General features: G+C 43.7%; 1 protein-coding gene across 1 annotated transcript in view; it reads left to right on the top strand.

The window, feature by feature from the left end:
* Window positions 1-1,675: 1,675 nt before the first annotated feature.
* LOC126095403 (myogenesis-regulating glycosidase-like) overlaps window positions 1,676-23,122 on the top strand; it is a 49,609-nt gene continuing 28,162 nt past the window's right edge. Inside the window, exons 1-2 of the mRNA XM_049910203.1 lie at window positions 1,676-1,684; window positions 5,368-5,916. Coding sequence (XP_049766160.1) covers window positions 1,676-1,684; window positions 5,368-5,916 — 558 coding nt within the window. The remainder of the gene's footprint in view (window positions 1,685-5,367; window positions 5,917-23,122) is intronic.

Raw genomic sequence — 23,122 nt, 5'->3', positions numbered from 1 at the left:
TGGAGGAATGACTGGAATTGAGCGGATGTCGGACCCCCTCCGTGTGTCGCTGCTAATGCTTGGTTGTTTACATCTTTGTGCGGGTTTAGTGACATCTCTGAGCAGTGAAAGGAACTGCGTCTGTGATACAATATCCACAGTCAACGTCTATCTTCAGGCGTTTTGAGAACTGGGGTGAAACAAAAGTTTTTTCATGTATATATAATTTAAACCAAACAAAGCAGACTTTTTTAATCAACTCTTGTTGTACCTTCCTTGTTCAGTTGCGATAATATACCCGATATTTATTTAAACGTATTTAGTCATCTCAACTAACTTCCGATGTTCTAATTACTTGCTACAATATTTTGTTATCTCAGTAAAACTCTAATTCAAAAAGGAGAACATTTGCTTTGTACGAGACTACATAGGTTTAGTGGTATAATCCCACAAGATTCCTGGTACCTTATAAAGTCCTGACTGTTGGGTTGTTTGTAGGAAGGGACCAAACAGCGAGGTCATCGGTCTCATCGGATTACGGAAGGATGAGGAAGGAAGTCGACCGTGCCCTTTCAAAGGAACCATCCCGGCATTTGCCTGGAGCGATTTAGGGAAATCACGGAAAACCTAAATCAGGATGGCCGGACACGGGATTGAACCGTCGTCGTCCCGAATGCGTCCTCACTGTTGTTAAAGGTATTCGCCTTTCGTCATTATTCACAGTCACGACAAGTAGAGTCGCTGTATTTAGAAACTGAAAATAGTTGAAATTTTTACCATTCTAAGAGAAAAATAACACAAATACGTTTTTTCTGTTTTATCTGTTGTTACCTGCTGCTACATTGTGATGCTGACATGCCGACATCGCAGCTCTGCGAATCCAGTCTAAACTTTTATCAATACGTTCTTCGTCGCAATAATGCAATGGACTTTTTGAATAAATCTGGAGGGTTTCTTTTTACAGCGCTGAGTCATTACCTTGACTTACATATCAATGGGCGACTGAGCGTTGCAGGAACACACTTATACAATATAAGGATTCACAAATATGTTTCCTGCGACATTAGCTATACATATTGATGTATGTAGTGGTAATTTATATATTTGTTATTTCATTACATTACCCTAGAACTGAAACCTCTGTAACAAGACAATATGAATATTAAATTGTTCTCAAATACGCCGTTCATCAAAACGTAAAGTGCTCATGTGGTCTTGTGCCAACTGAGAGTCCGGGAATGTTCTTTCTTTTTAATGCATATCATCTGCCTTTGTTCAGCATTACCAAAAGATTTCTAAGACCAACCACTTGTGCTTTATCAACCTCAGAGACCGTAAGCTCTATTCATAAAACTGACCCTACGAACGAAGTGTAACTAACCTGTAACACCAAAACAATCGATGCTCTTGTATCTCAATTAGAATTTGTGAAGCTGAGTTGAAAAAGCCAGTGCAGCATCTCGACATCCGAATCCAGTATTTACTAACAACTTTAGTTGAATACTTGAGTCGATACTGCCCATAACGTTTTCAACTTGCAACTGTTTAAATGGACCAGAGTTGTGGTCGTTATCTTGATGATTCTTAATGATAAAGCGACTTGCCAAATGAAACTGAGTATTTCGGGATTATTTTGTCCTGGAGCTGATCCAGAGAGTTCAAATTTTGCTGATTTTGTCTCCAGTGTAGAGGAGTCATGGAGGTGGTAATTATCAGGTCTTAAAAATGAGAACTTATCAGTTCCTTTTATGGGTCTTAAGCACTATCATTGTTCCCATAAAATAATTTTATGTAGCGGTTACGATATAACTAGCTCTACTGCTCCATTCTTTCTACAGCCTAGGTCCTCTGCAGCTGACGGTGCTTACTACACAATACTACTAACCACACACCGTTGCCACGACAGATTTCAGGAATCCTGTTTACAGTGTTCTGCTGTGCCTGGTGGGTATAGAAAACTAATTGAAAAAGATTACCCATTTCATATACATATTTGGAGCCGTGTTCGTTGAACATATTACATTTTTTCCTTACATAAACGGCAATCTAGTAATTATCGCGTTTTAAATGTCGCATTCAGGAAACTGCACTGTATCGGCGTAATTAAAAGTTAGCACACACCATTATTTTGTTTATTTTTTCCTACTCTAAAATTATTTCATTCACTGTCATTACTAAGTGCATTCCTACTGCTCATAAATTAAGTTCGTCCTTCAGTGTGTGAGGTTACTGCCAGGTTTTGAGTTCGGAATACATATGAAAGTTTCTCCTCAAATGCCCTGATTTAAAAAACTATGCTCTCTCATATACCAATCTTTTGCCAATGCATTACATTTAGCAACACTATTGAATCGCAAAAATGTTAAACAAAGTCACGTAAGTTTTATGAGCACAACGGTTTATAATAGACTTGGGAAATTGAAATGAAGTAAATCTAGAAAATCATATCTAGTATCTCACGCAGCATAAAAGCGTTTAAGCGAAGTGGCTTATAGCCGTTTTCTTTGCCATGGAAATGACTTCCCTGTTGGCCGGCCGGGGTGGACGGGTGGTTCTAGGCGCTACAGTCTGGAACCGCGCGACCGCTATGGTCGCAGGTTCGAATCCTGCCTCGGGCATGGATGTGTGTGATGTCCTTAGGTTAGCTAGGTTTAAGTAGTTCTAGGGGACTGATGACCTCAGAAGTTAAGTCCCATAGTGCTCAGAGCCATTTGAACCATTTTTTTGAACTTACCTGTTTGTTGTTATGATACACAAAATACGAGTAAGCATACGAGGGTTGGGACTTTAATAGTGGCAACTATTTATTTATTTACAACTCGTACAAAATAGATACGTGTTTCAAAGTTTTTCTGACCTTCAAAGTAGTCACCAGCATTGTGTTTAACCCGTTTCCAGCGATGTGGAAGTCGCAAGATACTCTTAGCAGTGCCAGTTGTGTTGACAGTTCGAGCGGCGCGGTCTATTACGGGACGAATTTGTAGCAGTTCTGAAGCAAATGCCGTGAAGTGATTCCTTCAGTTTAGTAATCGAGTTGAACTCACGAGGGCTTAACTCAGGGGAGTGCAGTAGGTGGTACAGCACTTAGGAGCCCCATGAGTCAAGCACATCAGGAACAGCTTGCACTGTACGTGCTTGAGCGTTGTCCTGCAAAATGATGGTCAGGTCCTCCAGAAGGTGTCATCACTTCTGTCTCTAAGCTGGTCGTTGGTTGTGTTCCAAAAATGAACAGCATAGATTCAGAACTGATGACATTTTCTGCAGGAACTGACTATCATTTTGCAGGACAATGCTCAAGCACGTACAGTGCAAGCTGTTACTAATTTGTTTGACTGATGGGACTATTAAGTGCTATACCACCTACTGCACTACCCTGACTTAAGCCCTCGTGAGTTCAACTCCATTTCTAAACTGAAGGAAACACTTCACGGTATTCGCTTCAGAACTGCTACAAATTCGTCCCGCAATAGACTGCGCCGATCGTTCAATCAATACAACTGGCACTGATAAGAGTATCCTACGACTTCCACATCGCTGGGAACGGGCTTTACACAAAGCTGGTGACTGCTTTGAAGGTCAGCAAAACTTCGACACACGTATCTGTTTTTTACGAGCTGTAAATAAATAGCTGCTACTATTCAAGTTCCAACCCTCGTACACTTGTAGAAAATCATAACATCTCTGCGGCCAGTGTCGGCTCCGGAACACCCCTTATTTGTCGGAAACATCCATAGAAATACGAAGCATGCTTTTCGTAATGGTTAATACTGTTGCTGACGTCAGCTGCCATGAGAAAATTCGGAGAGTTCTATCTCTAGAGACAGCTTTGCAACACGTGTTGAATCAGTAAATACACTTAAACAACTAAACGTATGGCGAGGAGAAAATTTGTAAATTCGTCTGATCTCAAAACTAGGAAAGCCACAACGGTACAGACATTACTCGTGTCGAAAGAATACGACGCGAACATGTAACCGTAGTGTAAGAAAATTCACCTAAGTATGGTCGAATGTAATTTGTGAAACATTTACGAAAATTCATTAATAGAGGGCAACTAAGCTGCCTTTATTACTATTTGTATCGACTGACAGCAAGTAGATTCTGTACCAAGCCTAGAAAAAAAAAGTTCAAATGTGTGTGAAATCTTATGGGACTTAACTGTTAAGGTCATCAGTCCCTAAGCTTACACACTACTTAACCTAAATTATCCTAAGGACAAACACACACACACCCATGCCCGAGGGAGGACTCGAACCTCCGCCAGGACCAGCCGCACAGTCCATGACTGCAGCGCCCAGACCGCTCGGCTAATCCCGCCCGCCAAGCCTAGAACACAGCGGCCTTAAAAAGCACTTGTGAGACTCATCGCTGTGGAAGAGCGCGTTGGTTTCACACAGCCCAGCTACATGTTACCATCTCATCCTATACGAACTGAGTGATCAGCAGCGTTTGCCAGCAGAGACTCCTCCGTTCTCAGCGCAACGAAACACAAGACAGGTATCTATACAAACGCAAACTCCAAGCAGTCGATCACTGCGGGCAGCGATATCTTTCGCCCGCACTCCCGAAAATCGAAAACTGACTTCCAGGGTACCTCACAGCCTGAGCTCAGAGATAACTAAAGCGTTCCTAATTTTGCATCTTTGCAGTAACTCTGCAATGAATAGTATGCCCAAATGTGAGAACTGTAAAGTAGTGAAACTGAATACTGAAACTTGCAAATTTAACAGCCAATTGTCGAGTGAGTGGATGCAATAAATTCTGAATATGTATCTTCCTTAATGTGTCACATTAGCCGCCCGGAGTGGCCGAGCGGTTCTAGGCGCTTCAGTCCGGAACCGCGAGACTGCTACGGTCGCAGGTTCGAATCCTGCCTCGGTCATGGATGTGTGTGATGTCCTTAGGTTAGTTAGGTTTAAGTAGTTCTAAGTTCTAGGGGACTGATGACCTCAGAAGTTAAGTCCCATAGTGCTCAGAGCCAATTGAACCATTTTTTGTTTCAGATGACCAGAATATTGAAGCTGGCTATGTTACACTTGGAAACCCTACGGGCCCTTCCAGACTGCGCTCTGACTCTGGATTTATCGCAGATGGCCCCTCATCATTTGCGCCAAAAATCGCTCACCGTCGCCAACGTGGAGCATCACATTGCCCCACAATAGAAATCACATTTGAGGATGTTACGGTTCAGCGCACTTGTGTCAATCATTCACGTAGCCATATCTATGGAGGACCCGAGCAGTACAACCAGAACTGGCACACAGAGCACAACGTGTACATCAATTACTCGTACGTCAGCAAACAGCAAGACAATATGGGCGTGGCCGAGCGTTACTGGCTGTTCTCCGATGGCCGATACGTTTGCGTTCCTTATGTTTCATTGCGGAGAACAGGCAACCATACCTGGTCAATCGGACGGGAGTTACTTTGAGGTATACTGACTGCCACTTTGATAATGCGAGAGAAGCGCACGAGAATGCCATCGCAGAATACTTCGACAAACCCTTAGACATTCCAGACGAGCGCATGACCACGCATCCCGTATGGTCTACGTCGGCGCGTTACAAGAGAGATATCAACGACGCAAAAGTGAGGCAGTTTGCCAGCGAGATAGTCGAACACGGCTTCAGCAACAGCCAGATTGAGATTGACGGCAAGTGGGAGACTTGTTACGGAAGCCTCACGTTCGACCCCAACAAGTTCCCTGATATCAGAGCGCTCGTAGAAGACCTGCACTCGATGGGGTTCCGTGTCACGCTGTGGGTTCACCCGTTCATCAACTCTGACTGCGAACCGCATTGCTCGAGTGCGCTGGAGAGGGGCTGGTTCGTCACCAACACCGAGGGCAGCACCATCACCAGCTGGTGGAACGGCCGAGGCGGCATCGTCGACTTCACCAACGCTACGACTGCAAGCGAATGGTCGAGCCAGCTGTGGGTAAGTAGCGCCGATGCGAGCTTTTGGTTTCTGTGCCCTACTGGCTTCCTGTCTTACCTTTTCCAGAGGTTGGTGGAATGTTTTTAGTCTGTCATAAAGGTGCTATGTATGGCAGTAAACTGCTTGTTTTCTCGCTATGCGTGTGATACAGTATTTTATCTGCCGCAGTGTGTGACTAATGAACAAAGTAAGAGCATATGGACTATCAAACCAACTGTGTGATTGGATTGAAGAGTTCCTAGATAACAGAACGCAGCATGTCATTCTCAATGGAGAGAAGTCTTCCGAAGTAAGAGTGATTTCAGGTGTGCCGCATGGGAGTGTCGTAGGACAGTTGCTATTCACAGTATACATAAATGACCTCGTGGATGACATCCGAAGTTCACTGAGGCTTTTCGCGGATGATGCTGTGGTATATCGAGAAGTTGTAACAATGGAAAATTGTACTGAAATGCAGGAGGATCTGCAGCGAATTGACGCATGGTGCAGGGAATGGCAATTGAATCACAATGTAGACAGGTGTAATGTGCTGCGAATACATAGGAAGAAAGATCCTTTACCATTTAGCTACAATATAGCAGGTCAGCAACTGGAAGCAGTTAATTCCATAAATTGTCTGGGAATAGGTATTAGGAGTGATTTAAAGTGGAATGATGATATAAAGTTGACCGTCGGTAAAGCGGATGCCAGACTGAGATTCATTGGAAGAATCCTAAGGAAATGCAATCCGAAAACAAAGGAAGTAGGTTACAGTACACTTGTTCGTCCACTGCTTGAATATTGCTCACCAGTGTGGGATCGGTACCAGATAGGGTTGACAGAAGAGATCCAACGGAGAGCAACGCGCTTCGTTACAGGATCATTTAGTAATCGAGAAAGCGTTCCGGAGATGGTAGATAGACTCCAGTGGGAAACTCTGCAAGAGAGACGCTCAGTAGCTCGGTACGGGCTTTTGTTGAAGTTTCGAGAACATACCTTCACCGAGAAGTCAAGCAGTATATTGCTCCCTCCTACCTATATCTCGCGAAGAGACCATGAGGATAAAATCAGAGAGATTAGAGCCCACACAGAGGCATACCGACAATCTTTCTTTCCACGGACAATGCGAGACCGGGATAGAAGAGAGAACCGATAGAGGTACTCAAAGTACCCTCCGCCACACACCTTCAGGTGTCTTGCGGAGTATGGATGTAGATGTAGATATAGATGTAGAAATCTGTCGCTACGGGCTATTCTCAGTTCGAATATCATAAATTTCCTTGAGACAGAGCTCCTGCCCATGAGTCAGCACAGTTCAGATAACATCGCTCTTGCGGAACTGAGATTACCCTTTTTTCACATTGTATGCTGCCAACCATTGATGAAAGGTAAAAGGTGCATTCATTATTCCTAGATTTCTGAAAATCATTTTGCACATTGCCCCAGTGCAAACTGTTAACGATGGTACCAGCTGACGGAATTACACTCCTGGAAATTGAAATAAGAACACCGTGAATTCATTGTCCCAGGAAGGGGAAACTTTATTGACACATTCCTGGGGTCAGATACATCACATGATCACACTGACAGAACCACAGGCACATAGACACAGGCAACAGAGCATGCACAATGTCTGCACTAGTACAGTGTATATCCACCTTTCGCAGCAATGCAGGCTGCTATTCTCCCATGGAGACGATCGTAGAGATGCTGGATGTAGTCCTGTGGAACGGCTTGCCATGCCATTTCCACCTGGCGCCTCAGTTGGACCAGCGTCCGTGCTGGACGTGCAGACCGCGTGAGACGACGCTTCATCCAGTCCCAAACATGGTCAATGGGGGACAGATCCGGAGATCTTGCTGGCCAGGGTAGTTGACTTACACCTTCTAGAGCACGTTGGGTGGCACGGGATACATGCGGACGTGCATTGTCCTGTTGGAACAGCAAGTTCCCTTGCCGGTCTGGGAATGGTAGAACGATGGGTTCGATGACGGTTTGGATGTACCGTGCACTATTCAGTGTCCCCTCGACGAGCACCAGTGGTGTACGGCCAGTGTAGGAGATCGCTCCCCACACCGTGATGCCGGGTGTTGGCCCTGTGTGCCTCGGTCGTATGCAGTCCTGATTGTGGCGCTCACCTGCGCGGCGCCAAACACGCATACGACCATCATTGGCACCAAGGCAGAAGCGACTCTCATCGCTGAAGACGACACGTCTCCATTCGTCCCTCCATTCACGCCTGTCGCGACACCACTGGAGGCGGCTGCACGGTGTTGGTGCGTGAGCGGAAGACGGCCTAACGGTGTGCGGGACCGTAGCCCAACTTCATGGAGACGGTTGCGAATGGTCCTCGCCGATACCCCAGGAGCAACAGTGTCCCTAATTTGCTGGGAAGTGGCGGTGCGGTCCCCTACGGCACTGCGTAGGATCCTACGGTCTTGGTGTACATCCGTGCGTCGCTGCGGTCCGGTCCCAGGTCGACGGGCACGTGCACCTGCCGCCGACCACTGCCGACAACATCGATGTACTGTGGAGACCTCACGCCCCACGTGTTGAGCAATTCGGCGGTACGTCCACCCGGCCTCCCGCATGCCCACTATACGCCCTCGCTCAAAGTCCGTCAACTGCACATACGGTTCACGTCCACGCTGTCGCGGCATGCTACCAGTGTTAAAGACTGCGATGGAGCTCCGTATGCCACGGCAAACTGGCTGACACTGACGGCGGCGGTGCACAAATGCTGCGCAGCTAGCGCCAATCGACGGCCAACACCGCGGTTCCTGGTGTGTCCGCTGTGCCCTGCGTGTGATCATTGCTTGTAGAGCCCTCTCGCAGTGTCCGGAGCAAGTATGGTGGGTCTGACACACCGGTGTCAATGTGTTCTTTTTTCCATTTCCAGGAGTGTAATTATGAAAAATCCGCCTCGATTGCACAAACTACCTGGTGTTTACCTAGGTTCCAGCGTGGGTAACCACGCCTTCTTCATAACAAATATAAAACAGCTTACCTAAATAGGCATAGTCAAAGGCTAAAATCAACATCTACAGCGGCAAGACCCCATAAGAATTTTTACAAATGCACGGTACATATGTACCAAGTCAATAATATTACTTATCTCAGCCCTGTGTGTGTTGCCTCGCCCCAGCCAACGTACGATGGTCACAATCTCTCCACCGAACAGAGGCACCGCAGGCTGCTAACATGAGCGACTAACGAAATCACTGCGCATGCGCGGCCAGGAAACGCTCTTCTTATGCTTGGGAGCGGGATTACAAAGTTAACACGGATCGGGACCTAACTGACTGCCAAAAGTTGTCGCACAAATAGCAAATTGAGCAAATGACAAAAGCAATGATGAGGGAATTAAAACGTATTTAATAGCAACGGACGACAAACTTTGTGCACGGATGGTAAATCAGCCCCAAGCTAATATGGAGGCCCTAGAATTAGGTACAAATTACAACTAAACTAAAAAGATAGCTATGCTAAGGACGTTATTGTTAACGGATGAAACCGCACTAATAATATCTGCAGCAGAAACAACCATGGTCGCTACATCGCCATAATACTAAGCGGCCAACCAGGCCGTAAACAGAAGACGTTAGAGATTTATAACATCTTCCTTGACTTCTTCTATGTAATTATAAGATCATGGAGCCAAGGTATGCTATAAATGTTTAACGTCTTTTGATTACGGCCTGGTCGGACGCTTAGTATTATGGCGATGTAGCGACCAAGGTTGTTTCTGCTGCAGATAGTATTAGTGAGGTTTTATACGATAACAACAACGTCCTTAGCTTGGGGCTGATTTACCACCCGTGCATAAAGTTTGTCGTGCGTTGCTATTAAATTTGTATTAATTCCCGCATCATCGCTTTTGTCATTTGCTCACTTCGCTATTTGTGCGACAACTTTTGGCAGTCAGTTAGGTCCCGATCCGTGTTAATTTTGTATTCCCGCTCCCATGCATAAGAAGAGCGTTTGCTGGCCGCGCGCATGCGCAGTGATTTCGTTAGCCGCGCATGTGAGCAGCCTGCGGTGCCTCTGTTCGGTGGAGAGCCTGTGACCATCGTACGTTGGCTGGGGCGAGCCAGCACACACAGGGCTGAGATAAGTAATATTATTGACTTGGTACATATGTACCGTGTATTTGTAAAACCTTTTATGGGGTCTTGCCGCCGTAGGTGTTGATTTTAGCCTTTGAGTATGCCTATTTAGGTAAGCTGTTTTATATTTGTTATGAAGAAGGCGTGGTTACCCACGCTGGAACCTAGGTAAACACCAGGTAGTCTGTGCAATCGAGGCGGATTTTTCATAATTATTTCGATACTTACGATTGCTGACCCGCTGCAATACTGAAAGTTCTTAAGATGAGTACTACTCGAGTGTTTGTGATCAGTGGCAGGTCGGATGGAAGATATCGAATGATCTTGGAGGAGGGCTGCCAGATTTGTTACCGATAGGTTCGAACGACATGCAAGATCATTATTGAGACCATATGGACAACCAGCATTTGAACCTGACTGCGGAACGATTCTGCTACCACCAACGTACATTTCGCATAAGAACCCCATAGATAAGATAAGAGAAATTAGGGTCTGTGCAGAGGCATATAGACAGTCGTGTTTGCCGCGTTCTGGTCGCGGGTGGAACAGGAAAGGAAATGTGTACCAGTGTTACAGGGTGCCGTCCGCCAGGCACCACACGGCGCCTTGCGGGGTGTATAGAAGCTGATTCAAATCTGATGAAAATATATGTAATATCCACTTCATTTAAGGTAGATAAGGCATGGATGACAGGTGAAATACCCTCAGACTTCAAGAAGAATATTATAATTCCAATCCCAAAGCAAGCAGGTGTTGACAGATGTGAAAATTACCGAACTATCAGTTTAATAAGCCACAGCTGCAAAATACTAACGCGAATTATTTACAGACGAATGGAAAAACTGGTAGAAGCCGACCTCGGGGAAGATCAGTTTGGATTCCGTAGAAATATTGGAACACGTGAGGCAATACCGACCCTACGACTTATCTTAGAAAATAGAATCAGGAAAGGCAAACCTACGTTTCTAGCATTTGTAGACTTAGAGAAAGCTTTTGACAATATTGACTGAAATATTCTCTTTCAAATGCTGAAGGTGGCAGGGATAAAATACAGGGAGCGAAAGGCTATTTACAATTTGTACAGAAATCAGATGGCAGTTATAAGAGTCGAGGGACATGAAAGGGAAGCAGTGTTTGGGAAGGGAGTGAGGCAGGGTTGTAGCCTCTCCCCGATGAAATTCAATCTGTATACTGAGCAAGCAGTAAAGGAAACAAAAGAAAAATCCGGAGTAGGAATTAAAATCCATCGAGAAGAAATCAAAACTTTGAGGTTCACCGATGACATTGTAATTCTGTCAGAGACAGCAAATGACCTGGAAGAGCAGTTGAACGGAATGGACAGTCTATGGAAAGGAGGATATAATACGAACACAACAGAAGCAAAACGAGGATAATGGAATGTAGTCGAATTAAGTCGGGTAATGCTGAGGAAATTAGATTAGGAAATGAGACACTTATAGTAGAAAAGGAGTTTTGCTATTTGGGGAGCAAAATAACTGATGATGGTCCAAGTAGAGAGGATATAAAATGTAGACTGGCAATGGCAAGGAAAGCGTTTCTGAAGAAGAGAAATTTGTTGACATCGAGTATAGATTTAAGCGTCAGGGAGTCGTTTCTGAAAGTATTTGTATGGACTGTAGCCATGTATGGAAGTGAAACGTGTACGATAAATAGTTTAGACAAGAAGAGAACAGAAGCTTTCGAAATCTGGTGCTACAGAAGAATGCTGAAGATTAGATGGATAGATCACATAACTAATGATGAGGTATTGAACAGAATTGGGGAGAAAAGAAATTTCTGGCACAACTTGACTAGGAGAAGGGATCGGTTGGTGGGGCATATTCTGAGGCATCAAGCGATACCAATTTAGTATTGGAGGGCAGCGTGGAGGGTAAAAATCGTAGAGGGAGATCAGGAGATGAATACACTAAACAGATTCAGAAGGATGTACATTACAATAGGGACTGAGAGATGAAGAAGCTTGCACAGGATAGAGTAGCATAGAGAGCGGTATCAAACCAGTCTCAAGACTGAAGATCGCACACACACACACACACACACACACACACACACACACACACACACTGAACACTAGTGCCGCCAAATATGACCATTGTCAGACGTATCGATAGTGAAAGACTACGATCTAGCAAGTGAGGTAACATTGACTCTGTCTCTCTGTGTTTTGACAGGGGGGGAGCAGGATTCCGAGCACAGCTTAAACTAAAATCTCCATCCCTGTTTACAAGGATGCTCGCTAATTTAATCTCAACATCCTCCTTAACCCTTTGTGCGTCGCATGTAGAAAAAAAATTGGGGCAAATTTTTTTGTGATGAATATTTACTGTATATGTTGCACATACGCCATATCCATTGCAAAACTTCTTTTGAAGCTATTGGTTAATAAATAAAATAATGATTCCAAATGGGATCATTAGAAATTACATAATAATTACTCAAAAAAATACATACATAACTGTATTGTAAACTTACCGTATTTCTTTCCCTTGACCTTGAGGAACTACGTAAAGTTGGTTCCATAACCAAGAATTTCACTATGTTGTTGTTGTGGTCTTCAGTCCTGAGACTGGTTTGAAGCAGCTCTCCATGCTAATCTATCCTGTGCAAGCTTCTTCTTCTCCCAGTACCTACTGCAACCTACATCCTTCTGAATCTGCTTAGTGTATTCATCTCTTGGTCTCCCTCTACGATTTTTACCCTCCACACTGCCCTCCAATGCTAAATTTGTGATCCCTTGATGCCTCAGGACATGTCCTACCAACTGATCCCTTCTTCAAGTCAAGTTGTGCCACAAACTTCTCTTCTCCCCAATCCTATTCAACACCTCCTCATTAGTTACGTGATCTACCCACCTAATCTTCAAAATTCTTCTGTAGCACCACATTTCGAAAGCTTCTATTCTCTTCTTGTCCAAACTATTTATTGTCCATGTTTCACTTCCATACATGGCTACACTCCATACAAATACTTTCAGAAACGACCTCCTGACACTTAAATCTATACTCGATGTTAACATATTTCTCTTCTTCAGAAACGCTTTCCTTGCCATTGCCAGTCTACATTTTATATCCTCTCTATTTCGACCATCATCAGTTATTTTGCTCCCCAAATAGCAAAACTCCTTTACTACTTGAAGTGTCTCATTTCCTAATCTAATTCCCTCAGCATCACCCGACTTAATTCGACTACATTCCATTATCCTCCTTTTGCTTTTGTTGATGTTCATCTTATATCCTCCTTTCAAGACACTGTCCATTCCGTTCAACTGCTCTTCCAAGTCCTTTGCTGTCTCTGACAGAATTACAATGTCATCGGCGAACCTCAAAGTTTTTATTTCATCTCCCTGGATTTTAATACCTACTCTAAATTTTTCTTTTGTTTCTTTTACTGCTTGCTCAATATACAGATTGAATAACATCGGGGACAGGCTACAACCCTGTCTCACTCCCTTCCCAACCACTGCTTCCCTTTCATGCCCCTCAACTCTTATAACTGCCATCTGGTTTCTGTACAAATTGTAAATAGCCTTTCGCTCCCTATATTTTACCCCTGCCACCTTCATAATTTGAAAGAGAGTATTCCAGTCAACATTGTCAAAAGCTTTCTCTAAGTCTACAAATGCTAGAAACGTAGGTTTGCCTTTCCTGAATCTTTCTTCTAAGATATGTTTTAAGGTCAGTATTGCCTCACGTGTTCCAACATTTCCACGGAATCCAAACTGATCTTCCCCGAGGTCGGCTTCTACCAGTTTTTCCATTCGTCTGTAAATAATTCGCGTTAGTATTTTGCAGCTGTGACTTTTTAAACTGATAGTTTCCCCTCTTTGCTTGGAACTGGGTTCCCATCTGAGCTCTTGATATTCATACAAGTGGTTCTCTTTTCTCCAAACGTCTCTTTAATTTTCCTGTAGGCATTATCTATCTTACCACTAGTGAGATAAGCCTCTACATCCTTACATTTGTCCTCTAGCCATGCCTGCTTAGCCTTTTTGCATTTCCTGTCGATCTCATTTTTGAGAGGTTTGTATTCCTTTTTGCCTGCTTCATTTACTGCATTTTTATATTTTCTCCTTTCATCAATTAAATTCAATATTTCTTCTGTTACCCAAGGATTTCTACTAGCCCTTGTCTTTTTACCTACTTGATCCTCTGCTGCCTTCTCTACTTCATCCCTCAGGGCTACCCATTCGTCTTCTACTGTATTTCTTTCCCCCATTCCTGTCAATTGTTCCCTTATGCTGTCCCTGAAACTCTGTACAACCTCTGGTTTAGTCTGTTTATCCAGATCCCACCTCCTTAAATTCCCACCTTTTTGCAATTTCTTCAGTTTTAATCTACAATTCATAACCAATAGATTGTGGTCAGACCACATCTGCACCTGGAAATGTCCTACAATTTAAAACCTGGTTCCTAAATCTCTGTCTTACCATTATATAATCTATCTGATACCTTTTAGTATCTCCAGGATTCTTCCATGTATACAACCTTCTTTTATAATTCTTGAACCAAGTGTTAGCTATGATAATTTCACTATACACAGAATAAAACTAAACACAACAGTTATTGTTCACTCACAAATGCAGTAGCACGACTCACGACACTTCTCTGTTCTGCACTTCAAGCAAACGGTGAGTCACGAAAGCAAACGCCACTGTGATCTGTTGGCCAAACTTGGTACTACGTGAAGCGATGCCAAACGGTATTGGGAAGCTCTAAAAGCCAGGAATACTTAATGATGCCATTTGGAATCGCAGATGCAGAAAGGGTTAATAACACTGTCCCAATAGTTGGACGTAGATGCCAATATCTCGGTATTGTTATATAACATAGAATGACCAGTATCCAAACAATGTTCAGCAATAGCAGATCTACTTGGCTGCTGTAATCGTGTGTGCCGTTTATGGTCAGTTTATCGGTTCTTCACGGTCCTGATAGTCTGACCAATGTATTCCATGCCACAGCTATGAGGAATGCGATATACATCCGCCTTACGCAAACCAAGATTTTCCTTAACAGAACCTAAAAGCACTCTAATTTTAGATGGAGATCGGAAAACACATTTGACATCGTATTTCCGCATAATACCACCGATCTTGTTGGAAGTTCTTCCTACGTAAGGCAAAGAGGCAGTAGACGACGTAGGTGTCGATTCAGTATTATCATCACTCAGCCAATGCATACTTGGTCGACAGCGCAACGCACGTTCAGTCAGTCTTTCACTATAACCATTTCGACGAAATATAGCTTCAAGAGTGGCCAGCTCAGCTGTACCCCTTCACGCTGAGCCGGATGGTGACAACTGTCAGCCTGTAAATACAAGTTAATGTGAGTACGTTTCCATTAAACTACATGTCCCAATGATCCATCAACTTTCCTCCATACCAAAACGTCAAGAAAGGGAAGGCAACCATCCATTTATACCTCTACCGTAAAACGAATGTTGGGGTGGATCGAGTTCAGATATTCTAAAAAGGCAGTCAAATTCTCCCTACCGTGAGGCCAAAGAACATAGGTATCATCAACATATCTGAAGAAATAAGATGGTTTCAAAGGCCCCGACTCCAATGCACGTTCCTCGAAGTCTTCCACAAACAAATTTGCAGTCACAGGAGACAACGGACTACCCATCGCAAATCCATCTGTCTGCTCGTAATACTGGTCACTGTATAAAAAAATGAGTAAATATTAACACATTCCAAAAGAGATTAGTTAATTGAACACCAAACCTAACCTCAATTAACCGCAAAGAATCAGACAGAGCAACACGAATGAAGAGATAGAGACCACATCAAAACTTACTAAAAAATTAGAGTCATTCAACTACATCCCCTCCAAACGACGTCAGAAATCAGCTGAGTTCCTGATATGATGTTCACAAAGACCATAAGTTTCCTTTCGCTTTATGTACTGATTTACCCGCTCAGTATCCTGATACACTGTCTCTACTTATCCACCTGCTGCTTGGACATCGGCATCTATTCGTTAACTATCGGTGTCAGCTTTGATATGTTGTCAAATCTGATGAAAACAACCCTGACACTGGGCTGTTCATAGTAGCACACGCTGTGTCCTGCTTTCCTATTTATAACGAATCCCTCCCGCGTGCGGCCATCCTGATTTAGGTTTTCCGTGATTTCCCTAAATCGCTTCAGGCAAATGCCATGATGGTTCCTGTGAAAGGGCACGGCCGACTTCCTTCCCCATCCTTCCCTAGTCCGATGAGACCGATAACCTGGCAGTTTGGTCTCCTCCTCCAAATCAACCCAACCCATAACGAATCCTACTCCCGTTATACCATTTTCTGATTTTGTCGATGTTAATCTACATTCGTCTGATCGGAAATCCTTATATTCTTTCCATTTTAAGTCACTGACCCCCTCTATATCTACATCTAACCTTTGCATCCCCTCTTCATATCTTGTTTCTAATTCAGTTTCAACTTCTGACATTCCATGTAGCCACTCGACGAATGTTATCCATCCGTTGGTTATGCCATTTTTTCTCATGGTCACTTCCGAATTGGCAGCCCCTTATGGAGATCGGAGTGGGGGAGTAATCCATAATTTTTTGCCATTGGAGATAGCATAATGACACTTTCTAATTACACGCCACAGTGACCTGTGCCTTTAATCTATTGGTTTCCATTCCCTTCTGCATCCTCATGCAACTGATTCTTCCACTTTTTAGTGGCAGTTTCTCACTACAAGAGCAAGGGTGTGTTCTGAACTTCTGTCCTGTCCTCCTCCCTCTTTGACAAGGCCGTTGGCAGAACGAGGGTGACTTCTTATATGAAAACTATTTTGGTCGCCATTGATGATGAATTTCATTCAAAATTTAAGCAGTGGCTGGCTGCGAACACAAGAGCCACATTGTTCTGATTAGTATGCGGTTATCACCTGAATTTGGTGCAGTTGCTGCAGACGCTACATGCTGCTAATTAACTGACGTAAAAAGTATGATTATCGTGTCCCGAAGAGTGACAGGGAGCAAATCCCATAAGGGAATTGTTCAGCAGAATTCAGGAAGGTGAGATGGCTATTTTGGATCATTAATCACAGTAATTAAAGTAACAATTTTGGTTAATAAAGTATCTTAGGTTCAAAGCATCTGAGGGTCATTTTGTTTATACACTGAAGCGCGAAAGAAACTGATATAGGCATGCGTATTCAAATACAGAAATTTGTAAACAGGCAAAATATGGCGCTGCGGTCGGCAACGCCTATATAAGGCAAAAAGTGCCTACCGCAGTTGTCAGATCGGTTGCTGCTGCTACAATGGTAGGTTATCAAGATTTAAGTGAGTTTTAACATGGTTTTATAGTCGACGCACGAACGATGGGACACAGCATCTCCGAGGTAGCGATGAACTGAAGATTTTTCCATGCGATCATTTCACGACTGTACCGTGAATATCAGAATCCCGTAAAACATCAAATCTCCGACATCACTGTGGCCGGGAAGACATCCTGCCAGAACGCGACCAATGACGATTGAAAAGAATCGTTCAACGTGACAGAAGTGCAACCCTTCCGCAAATCGCTGCAGATTTCAGTGCTGGGCCATCAACAAGTGTCTACGTGCGAAACACTCAACGAAACATCATCGATATGGGAGCCGAAGGCCTACTCGTGTACACTTGATAACTGCAGGACACCAAGATATACGCCTAGCCTGGGCCCTTCAACGCCGACATTGGACTGTTGATGACTGGAAACACATTGCCTGGTGAGACGAGTCTCGTTTCAAACTGAATCGAGCAGATGGACATGTACGGGTACGGAGACAACCTCATGAATCCTTGGACCCTGCATTTCAGCAGTTGACTGTTCAAGCTAGTGGAGGTTCTGTAACTGCGTGGAAAGGGTGCGGATGGAGTGATAAGGGACCCCTGATACAGCTACATACGACTCTGATGGGCGACACGTATATAAGCATGCTGATGATCACCTGCATCCATTAATACCCATTGTGCATTCCAACAGACTTGGACAATTCCAGCAGGACAGTGCGACATCCCATACATCCAGAATTGCTACACAATGGTTCCAGGAATACTGTTCTGCGTTTAAACACTTCCGCTGGCCACCAGACTCTCCATACAGGAACATTATTGAGCATACCTGCGATGCCTTGCAACGTACTTTTCACAAGAGGTCCCCACCGCCTCGTACGGTTCTATGGACAGCCCTACAGGATCCATGGTTTCAATTCTCTCGACCACTGCTTCAGGCATTAGTCCATGCCACGTCGTATTGCGGCACTTCTGCGTGCTAGCGGGAGCCATACACGATGTTAGGCAGTTGTACAAGTTTCTTTGGCTCTTCTAGGTATAACTAGCACAATGGAATACGCTTTTACTACGTACACAATCTACAGTGCACATTGAAGAACTCGACCTTGCACTATCAATGCGTTAAAACAATGACGTCACTGTCAGTGCACCTAAAAGCAGTCTTACCCCGTAACTTTACCGTTGGCTTGTGAATAATGGCGGGATATCCAACCCCCGCTAAATAAACATGTGAAAAATTTCCCGCCACTTAGGATAGGACTGCCAATAACATTATCAGCAAGAGTGATACCCAAGTTAAATGTTTGAACAACAGCCACCACTGCTGGGCCAGTACAGGAGTAAATGCAACGTCTATATTTAAACAAACATCACACTGTGCAGTTGTCCCTCTAAAGATCGTCATGCGGCTTCACGCCATATGCCAGTCCTGTCACGACGTACTCCTTCCGGTCTCTGCTATGAGTCTGTTCGTCACACGGCAGCTGTCAGTCCTTCACTGTACTACTCCTGTAAAGTATGCACATGTTCAGGGCGGGTGTGTAAACCCTAATTACAGTATTTAGAATGGGCAGAGCAGTGGCTCGCTGCCTTCCAGAAGCGATGTAGGCCGTGAGCTGTCGCAAGCTTCAGCAGTCCTAAAACGTACGCTAATTTCGCAAGAAAAGTACATACATATCCATGCAAAACTGTGTTCAGTTATTAAACTAATTCCAGCAGGGTAGGTGTGCGAATTATCTTCCCTCCTTGTTAATGGTGCCACCTGCATACGGCGCACATTACCCAATAGAAATATCTGGAGACGTCCACAATGCCACCCTCCCTGTGACAGTCGCAACTATTGCTCCAGCGTGTGCGTGCCTGTTCAGGTGGATAAACAGACATTTCTACTCACTCGCACATCACCGTCACAATCAATGTTCTTCTGTTTCGAGTCATCACGCTACCCACAGCTCAGTGGAGGGGCCAGTAAGCGCCACCAATCTCAATATACACTACTGGCCATTAAAATTGCTACACTAGGAAGGAATGCAGATGATAAACGGGTATCCATTGGACAAATATATTATGCTAGAACTGACATGTGATTACATTTTCAAGCAATTTCGGTGCATAGATCCTGAGAAATCAGTACCCAGAACAACCACCTCTGGCCGTAATAACGGCTTTGATACGCCTGGGCATTGAGTCAAACAGAGCTTGGATGGCGTGTACAGGTACAGCTGCCCGTGCAGCTTCAACACGATACCACAGTTCATCAAGAGTAGTGACTGGCGTATTGTGACGAGCCAGTTGCTCTGCCACCATTGACCAGACGTTGTCAATTGGTGAGAGATCTGGAGAATGTGCTGGCCAGGGCAGCAGTCGAACATTTTCTGTATCCAGAAAGGCCCCTACAGGAGCTGTAACATGCAGTCGTGCATTATCCTGCTGAAATGTAAGGTTTTGCAGGGATCGAATGAGGGGCAGAGCCTCGGGTCGTAACACATCTGAAATGTAACGTCCACTGTTCGAAGTGCCGTCAATGCGAACAAGAAGTGACCGAAACGAGTAACCAATGGCACCCCATACCATCACGCTGGGTCATACGCCAGTATGGCCATGACGAATACACGCTTCCAATGTGCGTTCACCACGATGTCGTCAAACACGGATGCGACCATCATGATGCTGTGCCGGCCGGTGTGGCCGTGCGGTTAAAGGCGCTTCAGTCTGGAACCGCGTGACCGCTACGGTCGCAGGTTCGAATCCTGCCTCGGGCATGGATGTGTGTGATGTCCTTAGGTTAGTTAGGTTTAAGTAGTTCTAAGTTCTAGGGGACTTATGACCACAGATGTTGAGTCCCATAGTGCTCAGAGCCATTTGAACCATTTTTGAACCATGATGCTGTAAACAGAACCTGGATTCATCCGAAAAATGACGTTTTGCCATTCGTGCACCCAGGTTCGTCGTTGAGTACACCATTGTAGGCGCTCCTGTCTGTGATGCAGCGTCAAGGTAACCGCAGCCATGGTCTCCGAGCTGATAGTCCATGCTGCTGCAAACGTCGTCGAACTGTTCGTGCAGATGGTTGTTGTCTTGCAAACGTCCCCATCTGTTGACTCAGGGATGTGGCTGCACGTTAGTCATACGGATTATATGCCTGTCATCTCGACTGCTAGTGATACGAGGCCGTTGGGATCCAGCACGGCGTTCCGTATTACCCTCCTGAACCCACCGATTCCATATTCTGCTAACAGTCATTGGATCTCGACCAACGCGAGCAGCAGTGTCGCGAGACGATAAACCGCAATCGCGATAGGCTACAATCCGACCTTTATCAAAGTTGGAAACGTGGTGGTACGCATTTCTCCTACTTACACGAGGCATCACAACAACGTTTCACCAGGCAACGCCGGTCAACTGCTGTTTGCGTGTGAGAAATCGGTGGGAAAATTTTCCTCATGTCAGCACGTTGTAGGTGTCGTCACCGGCGCCAACCTTGTGTGAATGCTCTGAAAAGCTAATCATTTGCATATCACAGCATCTTCTTCCTGTCGGTTAAATTTCGCGTCTGTAGCACGTCATCTTCGTAGTGTAGCAATTTTAATGGCCAGTAGTGTACACACTCTAAGAATCTATTATATAGCTTGTCTCTCAGGCGTTACAGATATTTCCAGGTATGAGACGCTATAAACTTATATTCAGAAAGATGTGTAAGCGATACATAATTAATGGGTGCAGCAGCAAGCCCCAGTTGATCATTGCTCTGGAGAACTATTAATCCATATTTTCTATACTTCGCCATTAGCAAATGTCTCAAGAAAGCTACAGTGTCCGTGAATTTAGTTTATCGCACCAGTTGCTTAAATAACTGTATTGACAGCTAATTACCAAATACGTCGGAGAATATGTGGAGAATTGCACATCTTGTTATTCTACAGGTCTTAAAAAAAAGCTTCATAAGCTGTTACTGTTTCCACTCATGCCCAGATGCTGTAATTCCACAGGTCTTAACATAGTGTTACGACGTAGGAGAAGAAACCATCTGATCTTCTGTTACAGTATGACTGGAAACTGCATTTACGATAAAATACCTAAGAGTAACCAATTTAAAGTGGAATGTGCAAGTAAAGCAAAGGCGGATGTAATTCATCATCAAATGAATTGCGTTTCACAAAACACTTATGGCCGATTTTTAAACATTTCCTGTTAGTATGGGTCTCTTACCATGTCAGCTTAACAGAAAATGTAGACGAGACTGATGCGTTTTTTCACGGGATTGTTTAGCTGGTACAAACAAACCATAATTGTAGACGCTAGATGAGAGGTGGTAGGCACCAAGCAGTGATTTACTGTTACATATCCATTATGAGGTGCCTATATACTCTTGACCAGATATAGGACATATTGTTAATTGAATGGCTGTATTTTGTGTCATGCATCAGATATCATCTGATACTTAGCCAACAAGGATACACCACCGGTGTGCTGTGATTTGTTCTGACGTAGTACCGCCTTTTCTCTGTGTTTCGTGTCACTGTTGACACCAACTAAAGGAAAATCAGGATAGTCAAATTTGGGACTTCGCTATCGGATAGACATTTAAAACTCATTTTGTTCTGAACATGAAACAAACTGACGCTTCCCATCGATACTGGGAGACGCATTAGAGACACGATGAGCAGTGTTCTGTAAGCTGACTACAGCTGCAAATCGCCGGATAGTCCCGATAGTGTTAGCATTACGGTATGTAAACAAGAGAAAGCTGTTTCCCATATTTGGATATAATATGGGATTAATTAAAGCTAAAATATAACGCGAAACACTATTACGCTACAGTATAAGTGCAAGAAGATGTCCCGCATTTATGTTTGAATAGAGACATAAAAAATGTTACGAAATCTAATTAACGCAACTATTTACAAAATAATTTATTCTTGATGCTTTGGGATAATAAATTATATATTTAACGAGCGGAAGGATGCCAAGCTAGCGTCTGTGTCGAGACCCAGGACCCTGGCTGTGTGCAACGCACTATCACAGCTACGTTATCTAGCCATCATTACTCGTTTAAACGCAGTACAGTCGACGCAAAGCTGGTTTTTGTACGAGTCTTGCAATAGAGAAAATGTGTCACAATAATTAATATTAATAACCTCTCATTTCGGCAAATATCGCCAACGAGTAAGACACAAGTTACATGAAAAATTCTAAGAATTTGTGAACTTAAGATGGACATTCATGAAAAAGAAACAATATTTAAAGGATGCACCAAATACACAGCTTTGAAGATATGGCAATGACACCGTGTGCCATTCTTTACACAAAATTAATACATTTACTGCTAAGTTCCTTGTATTATATATATTTAATTTTTTTATGAAATTTAAACATTTCATTTTGAAAAAATCATGTATGCACCATTGTCCCAGAAACTGTTTAAGAGATTTCAGCAAAATTTTTTGAGTTTGATATCTTTGCATGTAGTAAGTTTCTCTTATCCGTTTTTTTAAATATATCTAATATGATAATTTTGATAATTTTTTAATTATAGTTCTGTAAGCATAATATAAAATTCGGGCAGAATTCCAAGCACTTTTCCACATATCACATCTTACATTCATAATTTCAAAATTTGCTCTTGAGACAACATTTATTGGGTTTGTAGTAATAAGCTTACAAAATTACATAATTATAGCCTTCATAGATTCTGAGAAAAAGGCACATATACTTTACAAAATAACTTTCAGGAAACGCAACTTAATATTCAACCTAACGTGTTTCCTTATGTCATCTCTACAGATGGTCTCTTGCCCTTCAAGGCCTCTC

This window comes from Schistocerca cancellata, chromosome 8 (genome assembly GCF_023864275.1).
Source record: "Schistocerca cancellata isolate TAMUIC-IGC-003103 chromosome 8, iqSchCanc2.1, whole genome shotgun sequence".
Classification (NCBI taxonomy): Eukaryota; Metazoa; Arthropoda; class Insecta; order Orthoptera; family Acrididae; genus Schistocerca; species Schistocerca cancellata.
Note: the sequence above shows the minus strand (reverse complement) of the source record. Positions and strands in the feature narration are given on the sequence as shown.